Source organism: Diadema antillarum, unplaced genomic scaffold, assembly GCF_040938485.1.
Source record: "Diadema antillarum isolate AM-2024a unplaced genomic scaffold, OU_Dant_1.0 scf00000220, whole genome shotgun sequence".
NCBI classification, from domain to species: domain Eukaryota; kingdom Metazoa; phylum Echinodermata; class Echinoidea; order Diadematoida; family Diadematidae; genus Diadema; species Diadema antillarum.
The window spans coordinates 751,527-778,691 of record NW_027271109.1 but is presented as its reverse complement, the minus strand read 5'-3'; the positions used below and the strand labels follow the sequence as shown (position 1 = coordinate 778,691).

General features: G+C 38.3%; 1 protein-coding gene across 1 annotated transcript in view; it reads left to right on the top strand.

The window, feature by feature from the left end:
- The first annotated feature begins 2,311 nt into the window (after positions 1-2,311).
- Positions 2,312-27,165, top strand: part of LOC139724546 (wings apart-like protein homolog) — a 50,504-nt gene continuing 25,650 nt past the window's right edge. Inside the window, exons 1-4 of the mRNA XM_071635680.1 lie at positions 2,312-2,341; positions 7,601-7,660; positions 25,387-25,569; positions 26,407-26,543. Coding sequence (XP_071491781.1) covers positions 2,312-2,341; positions 7,601-7,660; positions 25,387-25,569; positions 26,407-26,543 — 410 coding nt within the window. The remainder of the gene's footprint in view (positions 2,342-7,600; positions 7,661-25,386; positions 25,570-26,406; positions 26,544-27,165) is intronic.

Sequence of the window (27,165 nt, the reverse complement as noted above, 5' to 3'; positions counted from 1 at the left end):
GTTTCATGATCATACATGTATGAAGTAGAAGGTAGACATTGTCCAGTTGACTATGTTGCAGTCTGATGGCTCCTGTTATGATTTTTTTTTTTTTTTTTAAAATAAAGGACTGGTCTTACATTGATTCTTGTTGCTGTAAAACCAGGAATTTTCACGTGTGTGAAACTTTCAGGAGGAGTCAGGATTTGCAAAATTAAAGTGCATGTGAACGTATCTGTCCACACAATGCATTGAATACCAGTAGAGTTTTGCTAAAGTTTCATGCCATGAAAAAGGCCACCAGCTCCGATTCGCAACAGTTTCATGCTGCAAATGTTTCTGGTGGTACAGTTATAGATGATGTGTGATGTCACAATCGCCTTGAATGTATCCTTTAGCAATGGGCATGAACAAGGATATGTTCATATGAAATTAATGATACTACTAACACACTGAAAACAAACAAGGATTGCTGCTCCAGCAATGGCACAATCATGTGACTGCGATGGCTCTTACTATGTACACGTGCAAATTGAATGCTACATCAGATGACGTACAATACCAGCACGCACATTTTGTGATACTCATCCAGTTTTGAACAAATCTTCACTGATCCAATACTTGAGCATTTCAGATACATACACTGTTGTACATGTATACAAAGCGTATAATACTGATGATCCAACTGATCTACAGTGTAAGATGCATTTCCTGTGAAAAGGGAACTCCATCTCATCTCAATGTTGACTTCATTTAAATAAAAGGAGTAAAGTCAAGACAAACAGGGCAGTGAAAGTGTCATGGAGGTGAGACTACAATGTATAGGAAGATTACACTGTATGGAATTTTAACCCATTGAGGACGGTTTGATTTTGCTACAACAGCATTTCCCATAGTCTCGTCCTCAACGGGTTAAAGTTTCACTTATAAATATTCAAGGAAAGCATTGTCAGTCACAATCTGTTATAGTAGTGTGTAGAACAGTGTGTACTAAGTACAGCATGAGGTAATGATTTTACTGTTTTTTCAAGTCTCGTACTGGTTTGCCCCCCCCCCCTCCCCATGAGGAAATAACGCCATTACAGTATGTCATCTTATATGCGTGTAACACATTGTATGATGGTAACCGATAGGACTATTAATATTATGAAAACAAGAACAATTCTAAAATGCTATAAATGTCTTATTCTGTTCATAATTTTGATACAGCATTATTCTCAAGTTTATGATTCCTCTCAAGTGAAAATGTCAACATGAACGTGGACTGCAGTTTCACTGTGAGAGTACTGTAGCTCGACAAAAGGAAACACATTGCTCTTCCACAGACAGATTACTGGTATCATGCAGACGTACAATATAGCATGAGAGTCTGGCACTAATGTGCTTTATCAAAATTAATAGCAAAGAAAATATGACAATAGCTGTATGGTGAGAGACAGGGAAGAAAAATGGAAATACAACTTAGACAGTGTAGAGATGGAAAAGAAATAGGATGTTCAGTCATGGAAAATGTGAAGATGAATATTGAAAAATGCGAAAAGAATAAGAGGTACTGTACAATTTAGTGGCCACAACTAAATGACAGTACGCTGTCCCCCCCCCCCCCCCCCCCCCCTCCCCCATGAAGACAATGAAGACACAGTTGAACCTCTCGTATCCGGACAAGTCGGGACCGGGGCTCATCCGGATAAGGGATTTGGCCTGATACGGGAGACTCAATGCTTTATACATGTACAATACATACACATGTACTGATGAAGCCCATTGTAGTACCACTGATAGTAATGTGTATACTGCAACCTTTTCATTGTTACATTTGGGGATGTTTGGGGATGTTAAAATGTCTGAGGGTAAGCAATTTGGAAGGAAATTTGATGTAATGTATGTTAATCATGTTGGAAGTAATATGTAATTCATGTGTGTTTGTGTAGGAGTTCTCAAGGAGTTGGGAATCCCCCTTTCCTCCCGTAATTATTATTTTTTTTTTAAATCACGGCGAGATTGCGTCCGTATAATAGAGAGATCCGCATAAAGGGAGGCCGGATAATAGAGGTTCAACTGTATTTGAAAATGTGAGATTACAGTATACTGACCATGTGCATATTTTAGAATAGGGTTAAACGCTTACAAATATCAGGCAGGAGGGTAGCTCGAAGTTACACCAAATCACACATTCAAATATGAAAGTTAGCAAAGTTTGGAAATTCCAAGAGTTTGTGTCTTGTCCTACAATGTAAGTAGTTTGTAGATAGTTTGTCATTACTAGTTTTCTGCAACACAACAAAACTTTTGATGTGTGTTGAACAAGTACTGTTTATTTTTTCTTGAAAAAATGGAATTTAGTGAAGATTACCATGTGCAGGTGAGTGGGGGTCTTGTGCTCAAAGTAATACATTACCACCTCATCCACTGTGCATTTAATGATTCCTACCAATATCATGGTTACATAATACATTGTAAACCTTTTATTTATCCTAACTTTGTTCATGAGGCCCTATTTTTATTAAATTCCACTAGAGTAAAATATCCCGTTTGCGGCAGTTTAAGCATTGTTAAGGGTTTTTCCAACTTGTAAACAAATCAGGCAAATTATTTTCAACCATTTCATATATCATAGACAAGATTATTCATTAACGCAGTGGTTTTCATAAAAGAAATTTACCATTGACCAACGCAGTTTTCATGATTTACCAGGGCAAAACCCGGCACAATTTTCGCCGATAAGGGCAATATGCGACGTAGTATTTCTGCTTGCGGCACGATGTACAATCCCTATGCATTACGCGCGTGCCCCGCGATCTGTAGCTGAACGCCTTCACATGTCCCGCGAACATTGCGCAAGCGCCAATTCCCATTGCGAAAGCACGTGAAAATAGCGGGCGCACATGCATTGGCCGCAAACAAGATCGTAAATCTGGCGGTGTTGTTGATGTCTTTCTCGTGTTTTTCTCATTTTTTTTCGATGGTAACATCCACTTTCCGAAAAAAATGGCGGCCCACATCGGCTCGCGAAAGTTCTATTTTACGTGAGGATATGTTTTCAAAATCCATGAACATTGAGAAAACGACAAAAAATCCAGTTTCTTGGACCATTGTTTCTTAACTTATGTTAAGAAGTACCGAAAATTTCATTTTGGATGCGATATGTTGTCATTTAGGTGAGAAAATTTTACTTTCGTCAGAGATCGTGCCCATTTTATCGGTTGGTTTTTGTTGATTGCTAGTGTGTTAGTATATGTGTAGTGTGCATGTAACAGTGCAGTGCTGTGTTTACTGGTATATTACCGTGTATGCTGTACCTGCCGCGAACGGCTACACGGCCGCATACTGCCGTAGTTACTCTATATGGTATGCTTAAATACAACTATGTCTAAAATATACTGTAAAGCATGAAATTTGTGCAAATTGGAGCCGACAGCCGTTTTTGCGTCACAAAATTTTTCTGCATTGTCACTGGCATTCAACACATTATATACTGTAGACAAGAACTTTTGTGTGCGTTTAATTATGCGAAGAAATGCATGCAAACATTCCTTGTTTTACAGTTTCATCATAATGTATGAAAGACTACCTGATTATGGTGAATGGTGGCACGTCACTGTGTTTTAAGGCTGTTTTAGACAGTATGGGTCGATTCACGGGTCATGGTAGAAATAATGGTTGACAAATAATTACCAGAATATTGATAACAGTTATGACATGGGCGTGAATTTTTAGCGCTATTTGGTCGCAAGATTGTGCCGTCATGATAATGAACATCTATGGCACCAATGTAGCCACTGACCACTAAACTCGTGTTATTAAACCGCACGCATGTGTCCTGCTGCACCGCACATTATTCCGTTGTGACGTCATGTGGTTCAATCAACAGGGCCTTGTCAGTGAGCTGATCATGTTAATTGTGAATTCACCAGCACCTTGTTAACAGGGTAATTTGCCTTCATCAATATCCCAAACCAGGAGAAAAAATTGGATGATTGAGAGAGGTCATCTTCATCTACAACGTGGATAAACTTTTGCTCCTAAAGACATCGGAGATTGTGGCAACCTTCTGTAGGATGTTACTAACAAAATTTCACCTCAGGGCCTGAGATGATTACAGGTAGTCCTTTTCACTTTGCTGTCGGGCCCTCCTTCTCCCTTAAAGGACAAGTTCACCTTCATATACATGTGGATTAAGTGAATGCAGCAAACTAACTAGAACACATTAGTGAAAGTTTGGGGAAAATCGGACAACCCGTTCAAAAATTATGAATTTTTAAATCATCTGTGTAGTCACTGCTGGATGAGAAGACTACTACAGTGTACAAATGTATGATGTCACATCAGTACAACCATACAAGGAAAATAAAAAGAGAATTTCACAGAATTTCAATTTTTTGAAAAAAATGCACATTTCCTCAACCTGTCACTGATGTATGTTAAGGGTAATATTATTCCCCCTGCCTTCTGAAAGTGGCAAGTCAAGCGTTCTTTTATTATGCGAGAAATGTGAAAATATGGTAAATTTTCTTTGTTTTCTTTATATCATTGTACACATAGACATCACACAGTGTAGTAGTCTTTTCATCCAGCGGTGACTGAGCAGAAACTTCAGAAATTCATAACTTCTGAACGGGTTGTCCGATTTTCCCCCAAACTTTCACTGATCTGTGCTACTAATATTGCTGCATTCACTCATTCCACATGTCTATGAAGGTGGACTTGTCCTTTAAGAATGCTGTACATCCATATATATAAGCCTATTAATTTGTCCATCAGGACTTGTAATAGACAACTTTGTGAGTACATCATACATGTACACTGTAGTTAGTTTACGATCAAGGACCAAAGCAGTGCATTTTTGATTTTGTAGGTATGTGTATTGTCCTTAATCAAGAAGCACAGATCAGGAATTTTCCGCCATGGAACCGTATTGTTGCATTGTATTACTGGAGACAGAACGGTTTTGGTTTGCTGTTGAATTTAGAAATATCAGTCGACTGATGAAATTTGCACAAAATAAAACCAAGGGAAAAATATAAGGCATACAGGAAGTTTGAAACCTTTTGATAAGGGCATATATTGCCAACAAAAACATTGCTTTTGATATGGTCCAGTTTTTTGCCTAAGGTTGCTAGGCAACTACTGGTATGTGAGAATCAAAAAAACCTCCTCCAGAAAGACTTTTTTATTTAAGTTTTTGGCCAATGTAAATGCTTACTCTGCAGCTCAGCAGTTTTACTCCATTTTTTGGTCATGTGACAGCCACCTTAAATGCTTTATTTACCATTTGCAGATGAAATAAAAACCTAGCTTTAGTGCTTCAAAATAGTTCAGAAATGTGAGTTAGGGATAGAAACAATCTGTAAAAATTTTAATCATTATACTCAATGATAAGTATTGTTGAATATACAAAATGTGAACAATAGTTATGATAAAATTGTTTCTAGACTAAACTGTCTACATGTACAGTTATGGTTCAGTGAGAAAAAAAGTGATATTATATCTCCTTATATTTTAGGCTTTATTGTGAAATGTATATAGATAGGATGTTTTGTGATACAACTGACCTCTAGACACATATATGCATCAAATGTGAATCAACATGAACATTTTGAAAATCACTGCTCCCAATAGTAAATTATACCTTTAAAGTGCAGGGAATCTCCTGCCTGCGTATCTGCACCACTGATGTGCACCACTGATTGCTATGTAAAAATCACTCGTGTTGGTTGTCTCCACTTGAATGCAGCGGCAAGTTGCGCATGGGCATTGCTTAAAAAAAAAACCACACACACACATACACACACACACACACACACACACACACACACACACACACATATATTCCTGTTTCCCTGGCACATTTGCATTTCCTGCAAAAAAAACAAAAAACAAAACTAAAATAAAAAAATAGAAAGATTCTGGGTTTTTCTGTGAATGCACACTTCCTGGAGAAGAAAAAAACCAAGTAAACAGGAATGATTCTGGTTTTCTGGCAGTGTAAAATGTACTTCAGAAAACTATATTTTTTCTAATTCCCCCCTTTTTTAGTTTAAATGCCATGTACTGTAGTTGTATGCACGGTGCAATCCTCTGGGCTTGAATTCACAAGGTTGTTTAAATCAAATTCATGGTTTAAATTTACTAATAAGTCCATGAACTATTAAAGAAAAGCATAAAGTAGACTAAATTGTGCACACGTACATGTCAGCATGTTACAGTACATATTGTACTAGATGTGTCACAGGCATATACACTGTATGATTATGAAGCCAAAATTCGCACTGAAACCATGGACTAGATTTTAACTGCATCATCAGTATTCAATTCAATTCAAAATGATTTCATTTCCATATAAAGTAATACAAAGTAATATACATAACGCTTACATGAATACATAACATCAAAAGGAACTTTCAATCACGTAATTTTCAACAAAACATGAATACAAGTATCATGATGATATTAACGCTGGTTTGAATAAATAAACAAGTAAGCAATACAATCTTAATTTATAACTTTACATGGAAAAGAGGAATTCACAAGAAAAGCATAGCTTGTAAAATTTGTGAATTACTGTAGAAGGTGGGGGCATCTCAAGATCCGTCAAGGACTCCATGTATCAGATTTTGATATCCTGATGTCAGGCGAAATAATCAGAAAATAAAGACTATGACAAGGAATATTGCCCCAAACATGTGGAGGGGTCATGTATTCTTCTGAATATACTGTAGGTGGTACCTACAGTTATACATTGTACATTTACAATATGTATGGTGCCAGTTGGGTACATGTGAGAAGCTTACAGATAATTGCAACCTGCAAATATGTGGTATTTCACAATTTTGACTTGTTCTCTGCCATTTCCTGGTGCATTTATTTCAGCCAATACACGCACTGTATAAGGGCCAATGCAACATTAGTTGTTTTATACATACCGAAGTACAGTATAGGCCATATGCTGTATTTAGCATGTTTGGACCCATTATTCATGAGTGATTGAATTGGCAATAGAAACGCATGTAAACTTGATGGAATGAAAAATACAATCATGTGTTACCCCTTTTTTTTTGATGAAGTAGGGATTTTTCACTTTGGAAATTACACCCAGAGCATACATTGTAATTTGTGTTCTGGATGGCATTGTTTTTGTGAGTTATCAATTTTGTGATTATGAGTCAACTCGCAAGATTTGCGAAATAGCTGCATGTACCAGAACCATGCGTACAGAAGTGTAAACTGAAACCGCATATCTGTGGTCTCACTATCAATGAGTCAACAGAAACAATTGTGGGTGGGGTTTATTTGTGCCAGAATACTGTAAAACAAGGATTGTTCGCGTGCATTTTAATTTTCGCGAATTTCGCGAGAGCCAAGATTCACGAAATTAAAATGCATGTGAAAGTTCTTGTCTACACTGTACGCATTGAATGTTAGAGACAACTCGCGAAAATTTCATGCTACAAAAAAGGCTGTCAGCTCCAATTCATGAAAATTTCATGCCGCAAAAATATCATGTTTTACAGTTTGTTGGGGTAGAGAGATGTACCGTGAGTGGAGAAAAATGCATCCTCAGATCTTTTGTTTCCAAGGAAACCAATAATGTGTATACATGTTTTCTTCTTTTACTTTGCAGTCACCAGCCAAGGCCAAGTACAATGCCAGATCATGGAACAAACCGGACATGCTAGAAGAGGTAAGGCTTGCTGAAATTCTTCTGCCTTGTAAAGTTGTATGATCTTTAAAAATTAAAAAAGAAAAACATTCCTAGTCATCTAGTCCTTGAGCAGGACAAAAGTGCAGGACGAAAAAAATTGTTTGAGATTGTTTTATACAGAGAGTGTTTAGTCAGGTAGAAATTCCATGTTCCAAGTTCAGACTGTTCATGCAATGTACAATATTGCAATGTAACCTGACTGAGAGGCTTAATTTTTTTAATTTTTCAACTCATTGTTGTAATTTGTTTTGATGAATTTGATAGAATTTGACTTTGATTTGGCCAAGATATTCAAAACAAAGTGATTCTAATAAAAGGTGGGACCCGCTGTTTTTTAGGATTGCTTTGTTTTGTCTTGTTTTTGTTTTGTTTTTGGATATCTCGGCCATTTCAAAACCAATTTTCATCAAATAAACTTTGAAATTCCTATTAGAATTGCATGCTGCAAAACACTCCGTTGATGAAAAATGGATTTAGCACCTTCTGCAGTCAAGCTGTGTCTTCTTTTTTATTCATCTACAAATTGTGCTTGCAGTCTGCACAATGTAGTTGGCTGTTTAGTTTGGTTAAATGTCTGCGTCTTTCTTCTGAGTATTCAACACATTTGCACTTTGCTGAGGCAGTTGCGCCCAGTCATGCTGGGAGTTCTTGCTGTTGGACCGAACTCTGTTCCGAACTCTGAACTCTAACCGTGTACGTGTAAGCGTGTGGCACAAAATAAATGCACACGCCATGTAGGGAACACGTGTCTGTAAATTTATATTATATCAGCAGCGAGTGTCTACCAGCATAGTTTGAGCTAAAAGGATATACACAGCATTGTGTCATCAGGTGCGGAGAGAGATATAATGCCTGCCCCCTGTGTGTGCCTGTGTGTGTATACGTACGTATGAGTGCTGAATGGCATGGCTCATTCACACGCAGTATTCACTGTACCAGCAAAGCACACACACACACACACACAAGCTCAAACGTACAGTAGACACACACACACACACACACATACACACACACCACACACACCTGACTGACACACATGATCCATATAAATACGTACCAGTACGTGCATACAGTATGCCATGGCTTGTACCCTAGGCAGGTACATGTACTGTACAGCGTACGCAGTGTTCATCATCATAGTAGCGACTGTGTGATAATTCGTTTTGTATTACAGACAAGCATTGCCCAAATGGCGGGGGGGGGGGGGGGGGGGGGGGGGGCGTTATCTATAACCAGAAGATCTGTTGGTCATTCCCTTCATCATAAGTTGCAGGACTTCCATAGGATGGGCAGAAATAATTTGATTTTCAGTCGATTTGATTTTCTGACTGTGTCAGTCTTTGAAATAAGCTGCATGTCATGCTAAATGTAGTTTACTTGGTGTATGTGTAATCACATAGGGCCTACTTGACCAATGACTGAACTCATGATTATACTGTACTATGTGACAGGTAGTGTATCATGTTTATTTATGGTGTGTTCCTCTATTTGTTTAGGAAGTACATTGGTTATGCAGGTTTGTTGAATATTAATTCTATTCCCTTGTTAACCCGTTGAAGACTAGTCCCGAGTATTCGCTTGGACAGGTGTCTATGGGAAATATGTGTTAAATTGCAAAATCAGCCGGTCCTCAATGGTTAACATTAAAGCACACAGTGTTGTTTCAAGAAATGATTTCAAGGGGAATGGCTACATTTCATTATAAAGAGTATCCATGCATGTGTGTCCCAGTATATTCTTGCTTACATTGGGCAGGGATAGTAAAGAAGGAATATAAAACTTGCTGCTTACCTACACTTAAAAGTAACAGTTTGGGTGAATATATTAAAATGGATTTGTGGGAGTAACATGATCATTTATCACATGTGAAAATAAATTGAGTGATTCTGTCAAATTGGCAACGTGTTCAACTAGAAAAGCGCTCTGAGAGCGCAGACCTCTGCCAAGCAGCTACTTTCCGATGATGATCTTGCTCTTCCAAAGAGATCAGTGATTTCCAACCATACGTATGCGTGCTGAAAAATTGTCGGATTTGGCAATATTGAAGCCTTTGTTACGTCATAAACCCTCAGCTGCGCGGCGCGCCTCGCCCCAGCAGAAACTAGAGCACGCACTTCATTGCACGTATGAAAACCTCAAAAATGCGCAGCTTGAACTCCCAAGTTCATTGACCCTTCCTGCCAAAATATCAAAAATCCTTCATAAAATCCATAAAAATTTCCAGATCACTACCAAAATTTAATCATCTGTTCCTTGTGTCATTCTCAAGCTTTCCTGCAAGTTTCATCCAAATCCGTGCACAACTTTTTGAGTTATTTTGCACATGGACAAACAAACAAACTAACAAACTAAAGAACTTACTAACTAACAAACAAATCAACGCTAACGAAAACATAACCTCCTCCCTTGGCGGAGGTAATAATACACCTAAATTGGTGTGTGACCTTTTACTACTGCCTTTCTGTGCTTTCATGGCAGACTTCAAACAGATCTGTCTTTTTGGTAATTTTAGCCCACCTGATGTAACCCAAACAGAAAACATGAACTGAAATTGAACTTTAAGCTATAAATCATAATAGATTATGAGTAAGCAGTGTCATGGTAATTCCCTGGTATAAAGTTCAGAGAAGTATCTTACGATTTTCAGCAAGGTAACCTTGGATTCTGGAAGAATGTTATAAAAATTGTCAAGTTGCTATAAAAACAAACAAACAAACAAACACACAAACAAATATCAGTGACTGCATGCTTTTGGTGGCTAGAATTTACTGTTCTGGTAAATAAATCATAAGATATTCATGTTAGACTCCAGGAAATCTTGTCCATTTGCTCAACAAGTGTAAAGCATGTTTTTGCTTTGTTTTTGTTTATTTAAAGGTTTACAAATTTTCATCATGGCTGCTATGGAAAGTCATTTGCAGTTTGAAAGGAGCATTGGTACAATATGTACTGTTTCTAACTCTGGACTTGATATACAGTTGAACCTCTCTTATCCGGCCTCCCTTTATCCGGATCTCTCTATTATACGGATGCAATCTCGCCGTGATTTTTTAATTTTTATTTTTATAATTACGGGAGGAAAGGGGGATTCCCAACTCCTTGAGAACTCCTACACAAACACACATGAATTAGGCTACATATTACTTCCAACATGATTAACATACATTACAAAATTTCCTTCCAAATTGTTTATCTTCAGACATTTTAACATCCCAAAACATCCCCAAATGTAACAATGAAAAGGTTGCAGTATACACATTACTACAATGTGGTACTACAATGGGCTACATCAGTACTTGTGCATGTATATGTACATGTATAAAGCATTGAGTCTCCCGTATCCGGCCAAATCCCTTATCCGGATGAGCCCTGGTCCCGACTTGTCCGGATACGAGAGGTTCAACTGTACTGTAAAACATGGATTTCAAATACCTGTATGGCGTAGGCCTATAGGCTACATGCTTTGTTCCATCTAAATTTATGGCAGGTTTTTTTTTGTTTGTTTGTTTCTTTAGATGTAACCTCATTGGGATTTGCTTTTTATGCAAGATTTAAAGGAAAGTGTCCTGTGTTCACTGAAAAAAAAAAAATGTGGGCAGTACATGTACTGCAAAATATTAACAATGATAGACCATGTGATCTTGCAACACTACGAGCTACGTAAATGACTCGGCCTCACAAAAGTTTTTCCCATTCCATTTTTCGTAGTGCTCCGTTATATGCCCCTTTTGTCAGGCTCACTGAAAAATCAATGTGGGTGACATTTTGTGGGCTTTGTGATGGAAGGTCACAAGTATGTAGGTTACTGCACGATGTTTATACCCATAATTTATGTGTGTACTGCAAGATACAGTATGATCCCAGCATATATCAAGATGTCACAGGCAAATGCACCAGCTTCAATTCTGTTGATCTCATTTCTGTCACCCTGTGTCATTTTATTTTGTACACACAACCAGATGTTGCTAATTGCAGAAAATCATGTGATGTTACAGAGTAAAAGAAGATATATATTTAAAAGTGCTGTTTCAGTGTTTGTATGTATCAAGTATGCCATTCATTGGTTATCCTACAAATATTCACACGTATTTCTCTGAAACAAATAAATATATCAGTCATCTGTGTGTGTGTGTGTGTTTGTGTGTGTGTGTGTGTGTGTGTGTGTGTGTGTGTGTTTATATGTGCATGTTAACTGTTTCATACTGGTATTCCTTGATATGTTTTACGGACACATGCTGGAATGAAACAGAAATTTCCCCTATCTTTGTGTTTTGTAAATGTTCACATATGGGTAGCTTTCATTTTTAGTCAGTGATTTGCATTTTATTTGTGAATATTGATATTTTGCCTTTTAATGAGCAGCCTTGGTGTGTATGCTACATGCACTTGTATATTTGTAAATTAAGGTCATATATTACATACTGTACATGTACATTGCTTTATTGCCTATAAAGAAGACTCAAAGAGTGCAGTACAAGTATTGATGAGACAAGAAAAAAAAAGATAAAAAGCATGAAATAACATTGGCAAAGAGGCATAGATCTGTGGTTTGAATACTACTCTAAGTTAAGGCTGTTACAGAGAGAAATCTTTTTGCATGCAGGGATTTTGGAAAATACTACAGAGTACAATACAATAGTCTTGAAGGCATGGCAAATATTACCATTTAATGGGGTTTTGAAAATAATACAGTGTACAATACTACAGATTGTGAAGCATGGCAAAGATTACCTTATATAGTGCATAATCGTAATAGGGACTTTGATTTATACTGTAATACCCTTTTCATGCTTTAAAGTAGCATATATCACACAGGTGCACCCGGATGAACCCTGGAGAGAACTCATGAATGGTCTCGTGGGTGAAATCCCTGCCGAAATGGTGGGTGACTTTTCAGAAATTTTGGGCTTGAACTGTCCCTAGTGAACTCCCTGAGTGCCCCCAAGAACTCCTGGGTGATGTCATAGTGTGAAAGGCACCGTGGTTAAACTCCTGGGTGAAAGGCAAAGGCCAGAGTGCCAACACGACATCTTGTGGGCCCCGTTCACACATGTAGTTATGCGCCATAATGTATACTTCCACCCAAGAAGAGCTGAAATGATGATCAAAGAAATTCAACTTGGAGCTCATTCACTAGTTTGAAAGAAATACTTTGTTGGTGTTCCACGTTTGATTTCGTGGTAAATTTCTCAGATGATTCCCCAAGTAACGCGTGTGTAAAGGGTCCAAGTTAAACTGGGCTTTCAACTTGTGCATTTTTCTTGAAGACTTTTTCACTTTGAACATCAAATTTGTTTTACTTCATAAAATTAAAATAACACATCTTTAAACAACAACAATTTGATTTTGGGAAATGAAAGACATACTGCACTTATCTACCATTATCTATCCTGTACATGTTCTTTACATACATACTGTATATAAAATACAAAGTGTAGTTATATGTATATGTGCATAATAATTGTTAAATTCAGACACATACTCAATAATTGCTAGAGTTTGATCCGAGATGATAAAGCAATGTGTGGTAGCACCTTCCTCAGATACACCCACGCAGATCTTCGCTAAATACCCTTTTGAAAGAGATGAAATCAAGAAGACAAGCTTACAATGTACATCGTTTGCAACAAAAGATATTTTTGCATTAATTCATAAACCAGTCAGAGATGACATTTAAGGTATAAAAGGGTTGAATTTTTTTCAGTTATCTACCCAAATATCTTTTAAACGAATAGTATATCTTTGGTTGAGATGGGGATTCAGATTTTAACATTTTTTTTTTCTTTCAAGTTAGTTGGAAACCACAAATTTAGGATATTAGAGAGAATACAAACTCTAAGAAGAATTTGATGTTTATTTGATGAAAATCAATTTTGAAACGACTGAGGTGTCAAAAAACAAAGTAAAACAAAGTTGTCGTAATAAAAGATGGGACCCACCTTTTATTGGGACCCCCTTATTTTTGAGGTTCTCGACATTTCGAAACCAATTTTCATATAATGAACTTTTAATTCCTTTTAGAATTGTATGCTCTTTAATATTTCATACACATTCTAGTTTCTAATTGTCTTGCAAAAAGTTAAAACCTGAATCCCCATCTCGACCAAAACTGACCATCCCTTTATTAATGTTATTTTTGTGTCCAAACCAACTAGACAGTGATGAGGTGAAGATATCTTCACTGCAATCTAATTTAATATTGAAAGCATTCTCCAGAATGTAGCTAATATTTCCTTATGCTTCAAAGGGCAGAGTCAGCTGGATTTAAAAAAAGAAAAAGAAAAAAGAAAGCCAGTTTAATACTTTATTCTGCTGACTGAAAAAACCTGCATGTATGCGTTCCAAATCTTATACAAATAGTAAATGGTCACGAGTGCGATGGTACAAGGTTTCGCATGAGGTGAAAGATAGAGGCGCTCTATTCAACGAGGCGAAGCCGAGTTGATTAGCGCGCCTCATCTTTCACCTCGTGCGAAGCCTTGTACCATTGCACGAGTAAAGACGTTAGACCATACTCTATTTGTTAGCTCACCTGAGCCAAAGGCTCAAGTGAGCTATTGCGATCGCTCTTCGTCCGGCGTCCGGCGTGCGTCGTCCGTCGTGCGTCGTCCGTCGTGCGTAAACTTTTTACATTTTCATCTTCTTCTTGAGAACCCCATGACCGATTTTCACCAAACTTGGCAGGTAGCATCCCTAGGGGGATAGGATCTCAATTTGTTCAAATGGGCACCATGGCCCACCTGGGGGGCCTCAGGGGGGCCCAAACACACTAAAATTAAGGAATCTTTAAAAATCTTCTTCTCTAGAACCAGAATTGATAGGGCTTAATTGATACTATGAGTAAGTACATTGATGACTGTAGTTTCAAGTTTGTTCATGGGGGAATCAGGGGTGCCCCCCTTGGGACCCAGGGGAGGGGGGTGGGAAGGTGTCTTAATGGGGCCTAAATTGTACATTTTCATCTTCACTTTGAGATCGCCATGTCTGATTTTAACCAAACTTGGTAGGTAGCATCCCTAGGGGGATAGGATCTCAATTTGTTCAAATGGGCACCATGGCCCACCTGGGGGGTCCCCAGGGGGCCCAAACCCTCTAAAATTAAGGAACCTTTAAAAATCTTCTCTAGAACCAGAAGTGATAGGGCTTAGATGATACTATGAGTTAGTACATTGATGACTGTAGTTTCAAGTTTGTTCATGGGGTTGGCGGAATCAGGGGTGCCCCCCCCCCCCCCTTGGGACCCATGAGAGGGATGGGGAGAAGTCCTACAGTTGTAATGGACCCTGAATTGTACATGATCATCTTCTTCTTGAAAAACCTCATGATGAATTTTGACCAAACTTAGCAGGTAACATCCCTATGGGGATAGATTCTCAATTCCTTCAAATGGGCACCATGTCCCTCTTTAGAGGCCCCTAGGGGTCCCACCCCCCCCCCCCACATTAAGGAATATTTAAAATCTTCTGCTCTAGAACCAGAAATGATAAAGCAAAGTTAATACCAAGAGTTTGTACATTGATGACTTTAGTTCCGAGTTTGTTCATTGCAAATCCAGGGCTGCCTGCCCCCCCCCCCCCCCCCCCGAGTTGAGGGGGGATCCATATGCAGACCTAAGTTTCCAATGTTCTCAGATAAGAGTGTGCAAGAATGCGTGGAAGGTGAAATTGCGATATTCAGGTGAGCGCGTGACCCGCGGGTCTCTTGTTTTATACAACACCTCAAACGTCAACAGATGTGGTCCACACAGATTCTTGAATTTAGCGCAGAAATGGCAACCATTTTCCGTGAAAGACGAATGAGTAGCTGCACAGTCACAGTCACCATGTACAGTGGAACCTCTCTTATCCGGCCTCCCTTTATCCGGATCTCTCTATTATACGGACGCAATCTCGCCGTGATTTATTTATTTTTCTAAAAATAATTATGGGAGGAAAGGGGGATTCCCAACTCCTTGAGAACTCCTACACAAACACACATGAATTACATATGTGACCCGCGACAACGGTTTCAGGCAAAAGTCGCAAGAGCAAATTCCCTCCTAGGCGGGGTACAAAGATTTTGACAATTATTTTTGTCGATTTAGGTTTTTTGCAGAAATCAAATCTTTGATATGTTTTCTACATCTACACTAAATTTCATAGCATAAGACTAAGTTTTTCCCATCGAAAATGGAATTTTAAGCAACTTATGTTGGATCGCACTCGTCAGTTTCGAGCTTCTTTCGAACGCCGCGCCAATATCCCCAGTGTTGCTACGGCGCAGGGTCTCGCATGCGATTGGCTGGTGCGTCGCATACATTTACATAATTCGGCTTTCGGAGACACCAGTTGCAGCGTTTGGGGAATGCTTTGTCCACGCGTGCACGATTACATGCTCCATTGTTCTTGCTGTAGTGGTTTATATACGCTCACTCTGTAGTGCGTGCTCTTCGTTTGGCTTTCTATCCAAACTATTCTACCGCAATGTTCGACAACGGAAGTGAAAAAAAAAATTACCATGTAGCATGACATAATCGTGTGAAAAGAGAACTAAATATTCTCAAATTTGTCTACTTGTAGATGTAGTAAAAATTATGACAGCAGACTGACTCAGTGGAAGGTAGATGACAGGAAAGGAGCGGTCACATGTGACCAATTATATTCAAATACTACACGTCAAGATCGCACCAAGCTAACGAGTCGTGTTTGTTTGTTTGTTTGAATTTACAGCACCACCGAACAAAGCAACATCATGCATGTCTTGTAAAAGCAAAACAAACAGGAAGCGTGACCCTTGCCAGCACTAGCAATTTTCTGCCTTCAAAAGGGTCGCCAATGATAAAGACAAATCAACCACAATGAAAACGCGATTTGTAAATGTGTGGATTCGCCACCGCTCCTGTTACATGCACACGATCATGGCGTGTGGATGCCATTGCGTAATGCGTGCACCATACACATGTGGGCATTTCCGTGAGTTGTGCGACATGACCACCAAAATTTTACCCGCATATTTCAGGACAACTGATAATCTTACTTTGTTAGCCATAGTTTGAAGTGTGTGAAACCAACTTTACCTTTAAGAAAAGTTCCCTTTTGTGCATTTTTACACCTTTTGAAGCCAGAAAGCATTTTTTGACCTAAAAATCCCTAAAAATGCATTTTTGTTGCTCTTTGTGATTATTTTTTATATTTGAGGCTCAAATCAAACTTTGTTTGGTTTTACAAATCAAAAATATATTAATCTAGCAGAAAACAAAGTGGAGACCTCGATATAAGATATGTACTTCGGACACCAACGTGCTCTTACATAGCTCGAGAAGCTGTTGTAACGTGAGTTACCGAAACATGAACTTTTTAACCTAGCAATTTTACTATGCCCAACTGAGACATGGTATTTTGGATTATCAAATAACTATGCAGCACACATCCAAGAAATATGATGGGACCTATAGTCTTTGCTTCAAATTCTCATAACAGAGGTCTTAAAATTGTAACGTGAGTTACCATGTAACGTGAGTTACCACAATGTAACGCGAGTTACCGACATGAATTTTCTTTAATACCAAGAAATTATATGAAGGTTGTGATTGTAAGTAACCAATGAGTAGGCCTACATGATTGCTGAACTCTTGTATTAAGATTCTATTTCCAGTATATTGTTATTCTCTTGGTCTCTCTCTATCACCAAACCAACTGGTCTACATGTACAATGTATTAATTACACATGTTCATCACATGTTAACTTCTGAAAGAAACTGTTCCATATTTACTATTTAATATTACAGTGCATGTATACTGATCTGTTACGAAAGGGTTTTAGTTGTTAAAAGACATTTCTTCTAAAGCTGCATGGACCTTGTTCCAGCAAATTATCAAAATTTTGTGATGACTATTAATAGCCTCCTGATTGGGATAATCACTGTATGATTACTCTTGAAAAGTTCTTGTTTTTGTAATTCAAGTGATGACATTTCATAGTTTATACCTACCTGTATAGACCAAAGCCATTGTTTATGAGGCTGAAACATTTACATGTATGAACAATTTTAAGATTGGAGCTCGCTTCCTGCTGTTTTTCTGAGATTTTTTAGAACTGAACATTGTGAATTTGACACGCTTATGTGTTTTATACTATTCTACTCTGAGGTTTTAGCTATATTGTTGCAAAATCCTACAATGAAACTTTTCCATGTTTACTATAATTTACTTTACATGCTGATCTATTACCAAAAACTTGTTGAATGTGAACCTCATTATCAGACATTTTCTTTAAGAGCTGGACAGTCATGTACACGTACCTTAAAGCAAAATATGAACATTTTGTGATATTAATAGCTAGCCTCCTGATCACAAAATATTTACTAGTCATGTTTTTCACTGGGATTTACTGCTTCAGTCTGCTTGATTACTCTAGAAAATACTGGTATATACTTTTTACATGTATGTACAATTTAAATAATGGCTACTTGACATTTCATAGACCAAAGCCATTGTTTTTTAAGGCTAAAACATTTTATGAACATGTTTTATTAAACTGATCAATACTGGTAGCAGATAACTAAAATTTATCTGCAGTTTCTGTAATTCAAGTCTAATTTCTGTACCAGTTTCGTATAAGAATTTGTAAACAAATCAAACGTACAAACAATTGATTATTGAGTAATTCAAACAATTATTAAATGATTGGAATATGAATTGCATTGTTTAAAAGTTAAAAGATTTATTGAAATATTTCATTTCTGAACCTTTAAACTCTCCACAGACTACTTAAATGTACAGGTCTCTAGTCTCGTGACTCAGTGTATTGAATGGAATAGTTTATGGATGACTTGTTTTATCTTGATAGCCTGAAATCCATTTAAATCTAGTAAAATAAAAAAACAATCAAATCAAATTCTCAATTAAATCCTCAATTTCTGATGTATTTGTTAACTGGAAAAGAGTGTAATTTAATGAAATAGACTCTGTTTCATATCATTTTGTTGAATACAATTTTTGTCTCAGTACAAATGAAAGCTTGGAAAACGACTCAATTAAAAATGAAATTTATCTTCAAGTTGGTATTCTAAATGTAAAGTTTCCTGCCTTTTGGTAATCTCACGGATAAAATGGGATTGATTACTGTCAGATCAATGTTCAAATCAATTTAGATTCTTTATTCATGGAGTTTGTTTGTGAAAAAAAGTTGTCTTGGTAAGTTTTCTTTGGATTATCAAGACAAAAAATCGTCTTGTGATCATGTGGACAAACTGTAACGTGAGTTACTGTAACGTGAGTTACCGCTTCACATGACGATACCTGGAGAATATAAGACAATTTGAATTTTTACCATACTCGGTGATGTATGTTGTTAGTCCATGACTTTGACACAATAGACTTTAAAGTCTCTCTGTTTCTTGTTTGAGGAAACTTTTGAATATAAGACATGCCAAATTTTTGCATGTCCAAATTATGTAACGTGAGTTACCGACATTTGTAGTGTTTTTTCTCATAGTTCTCATAAGAGTCTGTGGATGTAATGTTGCTGTGAGGTAGGATGGAGGTGCATGATACTCATTCACATATAGTAACTCATATCACTTATTAGGTTTTAAGGATATTGATCTCAACAACCTAATTTTGAGTTCAAAATGTAACGTGAGTTACCGTGGAAATGCCCATGTACATGCACACCATACGTGCAATTATCGTATTCGCCATCTTGAAAGACGTACTGTAAACAAACCCGAGCGAAACGCATTGTTTTTCGGTTCCATACGCTGAGCTCCGAGGAAGGTGCCGGGAAATTTGACTCTCTCAGTGAGCCAATCAGAAGGCGATGTGGTTGCTAGAGGCGGAGCTTAACATCGATTGGCACCATCATACGGATGGGTGATTCTCCCCTCGCATCGCCGCTCGGACATTGTCTTTGAGAAAGAGGTGAATCTTCAAAGCCTGTTTTCTCGCAATTTTGTCAGGCTAACAACTTAAAAAGTGCATTTTATTTCTCTTTCTATGCCCACTTATGGTTCCGAAGAATACAAGTGTTTATAGTTTATATCAATGTAAAGCTTAGGAAATGGGCAATGTGATTCAGTGAAAAAATGAATTTTCAAAATTCCCGACTTTTGCCTGAAACCGTTGTCGCCGGTCATATATTACTTCCAACATGATTAACATACATTACATCAAATTTCCTTCCAAATTGCTTACCTTCAGACATTTTAACATCCCCAAACATCCCCAAATGTAACAATGAAAAGGTTGCAGTATACACATTACTACATGTGGTACTACAATGGGCTACATCAGTACATGTGTATGTATATGTACATGTGTAAAGCATTGAGTCTCCCGTATCCGGCCAAATCCCTTATCCGGATGAGCCCCGGTCCCGACTTGTCCGGATACGAGAGGTTCAACTGTATGTACGTACGCGAAGCTGATCGGTTGAAGTTATTTACGAAAATGAGTGACAAAAGTATGCGCTTGTAAGCGCGCTCGTAATTGTTGAGTGTGCATGGCAAATGTTTGTTTATTGTGACATCAGAGCCGTGCGATGGAACAAAAACTTGGGGGTCAATCGTGAGTTTAACATGGGAGTCAGTGAAAATGGTGATGTCAGCCATGCGCTATCCATTTTTGCTCAAACAAAATTGCACGTCTTACTACAGCTGCAGCGTGCGATGGAACTTTTAACTGAATGTCACGTGATGGGCAATCGACCAGTCGGATCTACATTCTAATTAGGTGTTGTATAAAATGTAATATCAACCCAGGGAATCCATGTTTTCCTGTGTCTTCAGTTGTCATAAAAAATTGAAATAAAAGAAGAGAAAAAAGAGAGAAAAAAAATCCTCACACCTTGTCAAAACTGAAATGGTCTGTGAGGTTTGCCGGTATCATTGTTGTCTTTACAGCTGTCAGGTTTAACAGACACAGCCATATCATATCAAATATCGTTGTCCACATGTTCTTTGTGAAAACTACATACATAATGTACCATCTGGTGACCCTACCAAGACCGGCAGTGCCTCTTTGTATAGTGTACGTTCATGTACACTCATGATTATCTCGACTCTGTAATGTCTCAAAATATAATGCATGATATACCTGTCCATATCATGTTACTTGTGCCCTTTTTTGCCATTGCATTTAAAGTTCAAGAATAAGGGTATGCAGGTGTCAACAGCAGAAAAAAACAAAAACAAAAACAATCGATGGCAGGCTTTGCTTTGCTTTAGTCTTGGCTCCAAGAGAGCATGTCTTGCATGAAATGAAAGAAAGCAAATAAACACCGTTGATCAAAGCATTGTGTTCCTACATCTCCAGGTACGTTATGGTGCTGTCGTGAAGCCAGTGTGTTTTTAATACATTACACTTTTCATGCTGATATTTTCGCATACAGATATTACTTAACAGATATTTTTTGTGAGAGGTAGTCGATCAGACATTTAAGCTAATTCTTAATTTTGCGTTTTGTAGTCTTAATACTACAACGGTGTACACTTGTATGTGTATCATGATAATTGCAAGCGAAACAATGACACAAGCGTGCCGAAGAAAGTGTGGTTTTTAAAAAAAAACATTTTGTTAAAACATTGCTCGAAATCAAATCAAATCTGTCAGAAAAAAAAGAGTACCAATATTCCAAAGATATGAGCAAGGGGTCCAATAGCATGGCATCGAGGCTCTACTACTACTGTACATAGTAGTAACTTGATATTGCAATGCATGTGTGCTGGCCTTGGACAGTGCGTGCATGGCAAATTTTCGTTTTCATTATACTATAGTCAGTATTTTCATGCATTGTCATTTTCTTGACCTAGAGCCTATTCGCAGAAGTAACACAAACAAAACACTTAGAGAAGCACTCTGAGAGCGCAGACCTCCACCAAGCATGCAGCTCATTTCCACCACTGATCTTGTTCTTCCATAGAGATATCAGTGATTTCCACCCATATGTAGTTATAGCATTGTGTGCTAAAAGTCGCCTGATTTTCCAATATAGAAGTCTTTGTTACGTCATTTAACCCTTAGCTCGCCCTAGCAGAAACTAGAGCACGCACTTTAGTGCGCGCATGCAAACCTCAAATACGCGCAGCCTGAACTCCCAAGTTCAGACCCTACCTGCCAAAATATCAAAAATCCTTCATACATTCCCCAAAAATTCTTGGATCACTACCAAAATTTAATCATCTGTTACTTGTATCATTCTAAACCTTTCCTGCAAGTTTCATCCAAATCCGTTTTAAAACTACTTTTTGGGTTATTTTGAACACGGACAAACTAACAAACAAACAAACAAACAAACAAACAAACCAACGGTAACAAAAACATAACCTCCTCCTTTGGCAGAGGTAATAACTGGGAAAATTCCAGCATTTATACAGAAGTTGTATTACTAGGTTCCTGTAGTTTCCCTTCCAAAGTCCCATTTTTATACATGTAGTCCAGTGATGGTGTAAAATTGTGGATTTGCCAAGCTTTCCCATTAAAACCACACTTGTCACTCAGTGACAACTACGTTTGTAGGATACTTTACCGTACTGTTAAACACGATATATTCGCGGCATGAAAATTTTGCGAATTGGAGCCAACAGCCTTTCTCGCAACATGAAATTTTTGTGACTTGCCACTGGCATCTAATGCATATTGTGTGGGCAAGAACTTTCGCGTGCATGTTGCCGCTCGCGAAATTCGCGAAATTAAAATGCACGCGAACATTCCTCATTTTGCAGTATTATGCCGTCATATCTCATCCAGGGATGACTGCATCAAAACCTGTAAAAATTCATAACTTTTCAACGGTATGCCCAATTTTCCTCAAACTTTCACCGATGTGGTTGCTGCATTTACTCAATCCACATGAATACTTATTTCATTCTCCTTTATAAAGCATCACCGCTGCTGGCATACATGGATTGTAGGTCCTGAGTTTAATTAATGTGCAACTGAGATCAAAACATGCATGATATTGTCACGATATAACGAGGTGCGTGCATGTATGAAACTGAACTACTTGAAATAAAGAATGTTTCACATACACGTAGGTCTCGCTTATGTTGGTTTTAAACAGGAGGTAATATAGTTTTCTCATAAATTTAAAATGTGCCACTTGTCAGACAAATGCTGCACTTGTACACTTGCTAGTCAGCTTGCTGTAGTATGTTATGCATGGGCATCCTTGCTGTTCAGCGACTGTGAGGCTCGTGTAGCATTAGGCACTAACTGCATTAGACGGTCTCCCGCATACTGTAACACTTGAGTGCTGTGCGAGTGGGCCTCTGCCTGTTGAAGTTGTAATTTGTCAGATCTGGCAGTTCGATGCTCCTGCTATAAATACGGGCAGGGAGGTGGGAAGAGAGGCAGGGCACCGCTGTTGCTGCTGCTGCTGCTGTTGCTGTAGACCATGTGTGTCTATTTATGGAAATGGCTATCCCACACTTTACCCGGTCTGTGACTAAAAAAGAAAATAAGAAGTGGTCACATAAGGTTGGCTTGTGTTGTTTGGACAGTGATTGACAGATTGAAAATTTTGACCTCTCAACCAGACAGACTGAATGGGGGGGGGGGGGGGGGGGGGAGGGGGGGGAGGGGAGGGGGGGGGATTTGGACTGCTGCAGTGTATATATGTATTACAAGCATGCTTAATTTACATGCGTAAATTGAGTTGTTGCCTGTTTTTTTTTTTTCAAAGAAAGTTGTGTAGTGTTACGTACGTGTAGCAGATTAATTCAGTCAGCTACAATAGGATGTCATGATAAGATGTTAAAGATGAGCAAACCATCTTCAAAACTTGTATGACCCTTACCCTTACAATGTTGTATGTTACACAATTTCCTTTATATTCCAAGTTTGCATCCAAAAAGCAAGATTACACTATGGTGTATAATAGAATGTGCAATGTACAATGTACATCGTATGTGTACTAGTAAGCGTCTGGTGAAATGAAATTATGAAATTATGTCTTGTGTATTATGAAAAAAGTGTAAGAGCTGTGTAGATATGGTTTAAAAACATGGATTTGAAGTAAGGAGGAAACAAAGTTTTAGCTTAGACCTGTTTTGTTGCTTTTTGTAACATTTATTTTGAAGAAGTGCTGATTATAGATGAAATTCTTGTGAGTGGTATGATGATTGCATACATTGCAGATAAGTGCTGGAAGCTGTTATTGTTACAAGACTATCAACTTGTTTTGGGTCACCTGAATCAGAGGTAGCCAAGTTTGTTCATTCCATGATGAAGTGGTGACTGCCTTTGTGAAGGAGAAAGAGAGAAAAAAAAAAACCAGTAGGGCGAAAGAAAATGTGTGGGAGGAGTTTTATCCTGTGTACATCCTACTTGCGTGTGTTTTATATCTTCCTGTAAGGAGTTGATTGGAAGGAACATAATAAAGTCTGATTCAAGTTGTAAAGCCTCTGTTAAAATCCAGCTGTTCCATGGTGGCAAATGAATTGACCTTAGAGGGGAAAAACAGTTAAAGGACAAGTTCACCTTCATAAACATAAGGATTGAGAGAATGTAGCAATATTAGTAGAACACATCATTGAAAGTTTGAGGAAAATCAGACAATCCGTTCAAAAGTTATGAATTTTTGAAGTTTTTGTGCAGTACCCGCTGGATGAGAAGACTACTGCAGTGTATGAATAACTTAGATGTCACATGCGTACAACAATATAAGGAAAATATAAAGAGAATTTCACAAAATTCCATCTTTTGAAAAAAGTACACATTCCCCTGACTCGTAACCGATAAATGTTATGGGTAATATTATTCCCCCTGCCTTTAGAAAGAGGCAAGTCAATTGCTCTTTTATTATGCGAAAAAAGTGAAAATATGTTGAATTTTCTTTTATATCTCTTTATACTGTTGTACGCATATGACTCACAAGCTGTAGTAGTCTCCTCATCCAGCGGTTCCAACACAAAAATTTAAAAAATTCATAACTTTGCATCGATTTTCCAATTTTCCTCAAACTTTCACTGATGTGTTCTACTCATATTGTTGCATTTTCTCAATCCTTATGTTTATGAAGGTGAACGTGTCCTTTAAGTATACTTTATATCCATTATGACACCATGGATACTCGCCCAAGAAAGCTGATGGATTCAGCTCCTCTATTTCTCTCTCTCTCTCTCTCTGGGTGCGTTTATCTAAAAACATTTCTGAGGCAGAATCACCATCCTAAACATGTCTGAGGCATTTTCAGGTGATAAGATAAACGCAACCGTGTTTTCAAACGTGTTTAGAAATGCCGATTTGAAACCCCATTCAAAGGGTGATTTGAAACGCGTTTGGGACTACGATCGCCTTTCTGCGAGTAGATAAACGCAATGCCGTTTTGAAACACGTTTCTCTGAGCTGCCAAGGTCAAATCCCAGTATACTGTACACACTGTCTACAAAAATGCGCGCACCTCAGTTGACCTCTACTTCCTGGGTCAAACGACACAATGCGAGTCACCATTATATGATGTTTAGCTGAATGCGGCACCCCGAGAATCGCATTTCAAACCACGTTTATAAATGCCATCCCAAAACAGGTTTTGAAATGTGATTATCTCTGGAGTTTGATAATTGCAGCCTCTGTCTCGTACTCTTTTTGTCTCTGAAGCAGACGTGTACATTGTCATTTTAGATACCATCAAGATAGGGGTGCATAGTGAGTTATGCTTATGGAAATTATGCATTGATTGGATTCTAAATCTCTCCCCCCCCCCCCCCCCCCCCCCCCCCCACCCAGGAGGAGTTCAGTGCTGCACCCACCCCCGCCAACCCTGCAAACCTGCCAGCCAAGCCAGCCGCCTTCAGGAACGAGGGCAAGAAGAGACCCTCAGGAGCTGGGCTCACCAGGTCAACAACCTACCCCAACAAACCAAACCACTCGCTGGTCACCTCCCTCAAGTGCAAGCGAGATGAGAAGAAGGTAAGGAGGATACTGTTTGGTGGTATAATACCTCCCCCACCCCCATAATCCAGGCAAACTTGCATTGTCAAGAAGTAAATTCTATGTTTGTGTGATGGTATTCTACTCATTTAAATTCACAACAAATGCTTCCATTTATCTTGTTGAGCTTGTTGTGTTATCGTCCATTTCTTATTGCCATGGGAGGATGTTACATGTACAGTGTACATGCAGCAATTATCTTTCCAAACTGGTAATACATACATGTAACATGCTTCTAAAGCTTTTGAGGGAGGGGGAGGGGGAGGGGGTGTACAGCTCTTTCTTGTCTTACTATCTTTCTGCTGAGGTTGTTTTTCCCACTCCTACAACTGACTATGTTTTGATCTCCAAGATATGTGCCATCATGAAAATGTTGACAAGTGCGGAGACCACAAAATCCCTAAAGTTAAACCATGATTCAATTATATACGTATTTGTTTTGTTTCGATTTGTTCAATTTGTACGGTTATCGGTCAAAACTTAAAAAGCAACAGCTTGACACAACTGCATGCATTCGTTTTTACCTTTTAAGATATATCAACAAATGATGTGAATGTCTGTTGTGTATGGTGATTAATAATTTTATGCGATTTGGTAATGGAGATAAACCCATTATCAGCACATGACATTGCTCTGTATGCTATTTTCAGTACACATTAAAAGCAACATTGTCTTCTACCAGATATACAGCTGTAGCTTTCACTTTCTCGATCTTAAAGGTCATTTAATCCTAGTCATAAGGCTTGTGTTTGCCTTATAGTCCATCCAGTAGGAGTCAGTTGAGAATGATTTGCTGCTCCCCAATATCTGTTTCAGCTGTACACTGTGGTCAGGCACGTGAAGGGAGCCAGCGATTGCCAGGAATCCGGCGAGAGCCAGCAATTCGCTGACGACATTGAGTACCTTCTGGATGGACTGAAGAACAGTGAAAACACTGGAACAAGATGCCTCAGGTATGCCTGAATGATGATTTTGATAATTATTGTGGTATTTTACAAGAAGAGGATGTTTGCCCAAAGTTCCCTGTGAATGTAGTTATGAATTTCAAATATACACGCACATGTAAAACAACAAATACCGGGGAAACTTGATACAATGAACACTGCTATAAATTATAATGAGATATCAGTTATTATGAGGAAACTTTTGCTTTCCCAACTTTCCTTCCGTGTCACTCTTATAGCAAGATCAGCTGTTACGAAACAGATGCTATAGCAAAATTTTCAAACAAAGAAAAACAAAGTTAATCAAACCTGTTATAGCGAGGTAAAGCAAAATCTCTTGAGATAAAGCAGTTCGACCATGCAGATGGTATTCAACTCCTTCCCCATCTCTCATTATTGTACATATGATTGTACGTCATGGCCCGAATTCACGAAGGTGGTACAATTGAAACCATGGTTTAAACCATGGACAAAGACCATAGTTTTTTATGGGGCACCAAGTGTCGCACGGCCTATTTTGTTACGAAATGGTCATTTCGTTAACGAAATAAGCATTTTTATCGACGAAATGTTAAAATTTAGTACGAAATGATGATTTCGTCGATGACGAAATGACAGATTTCATAACGAA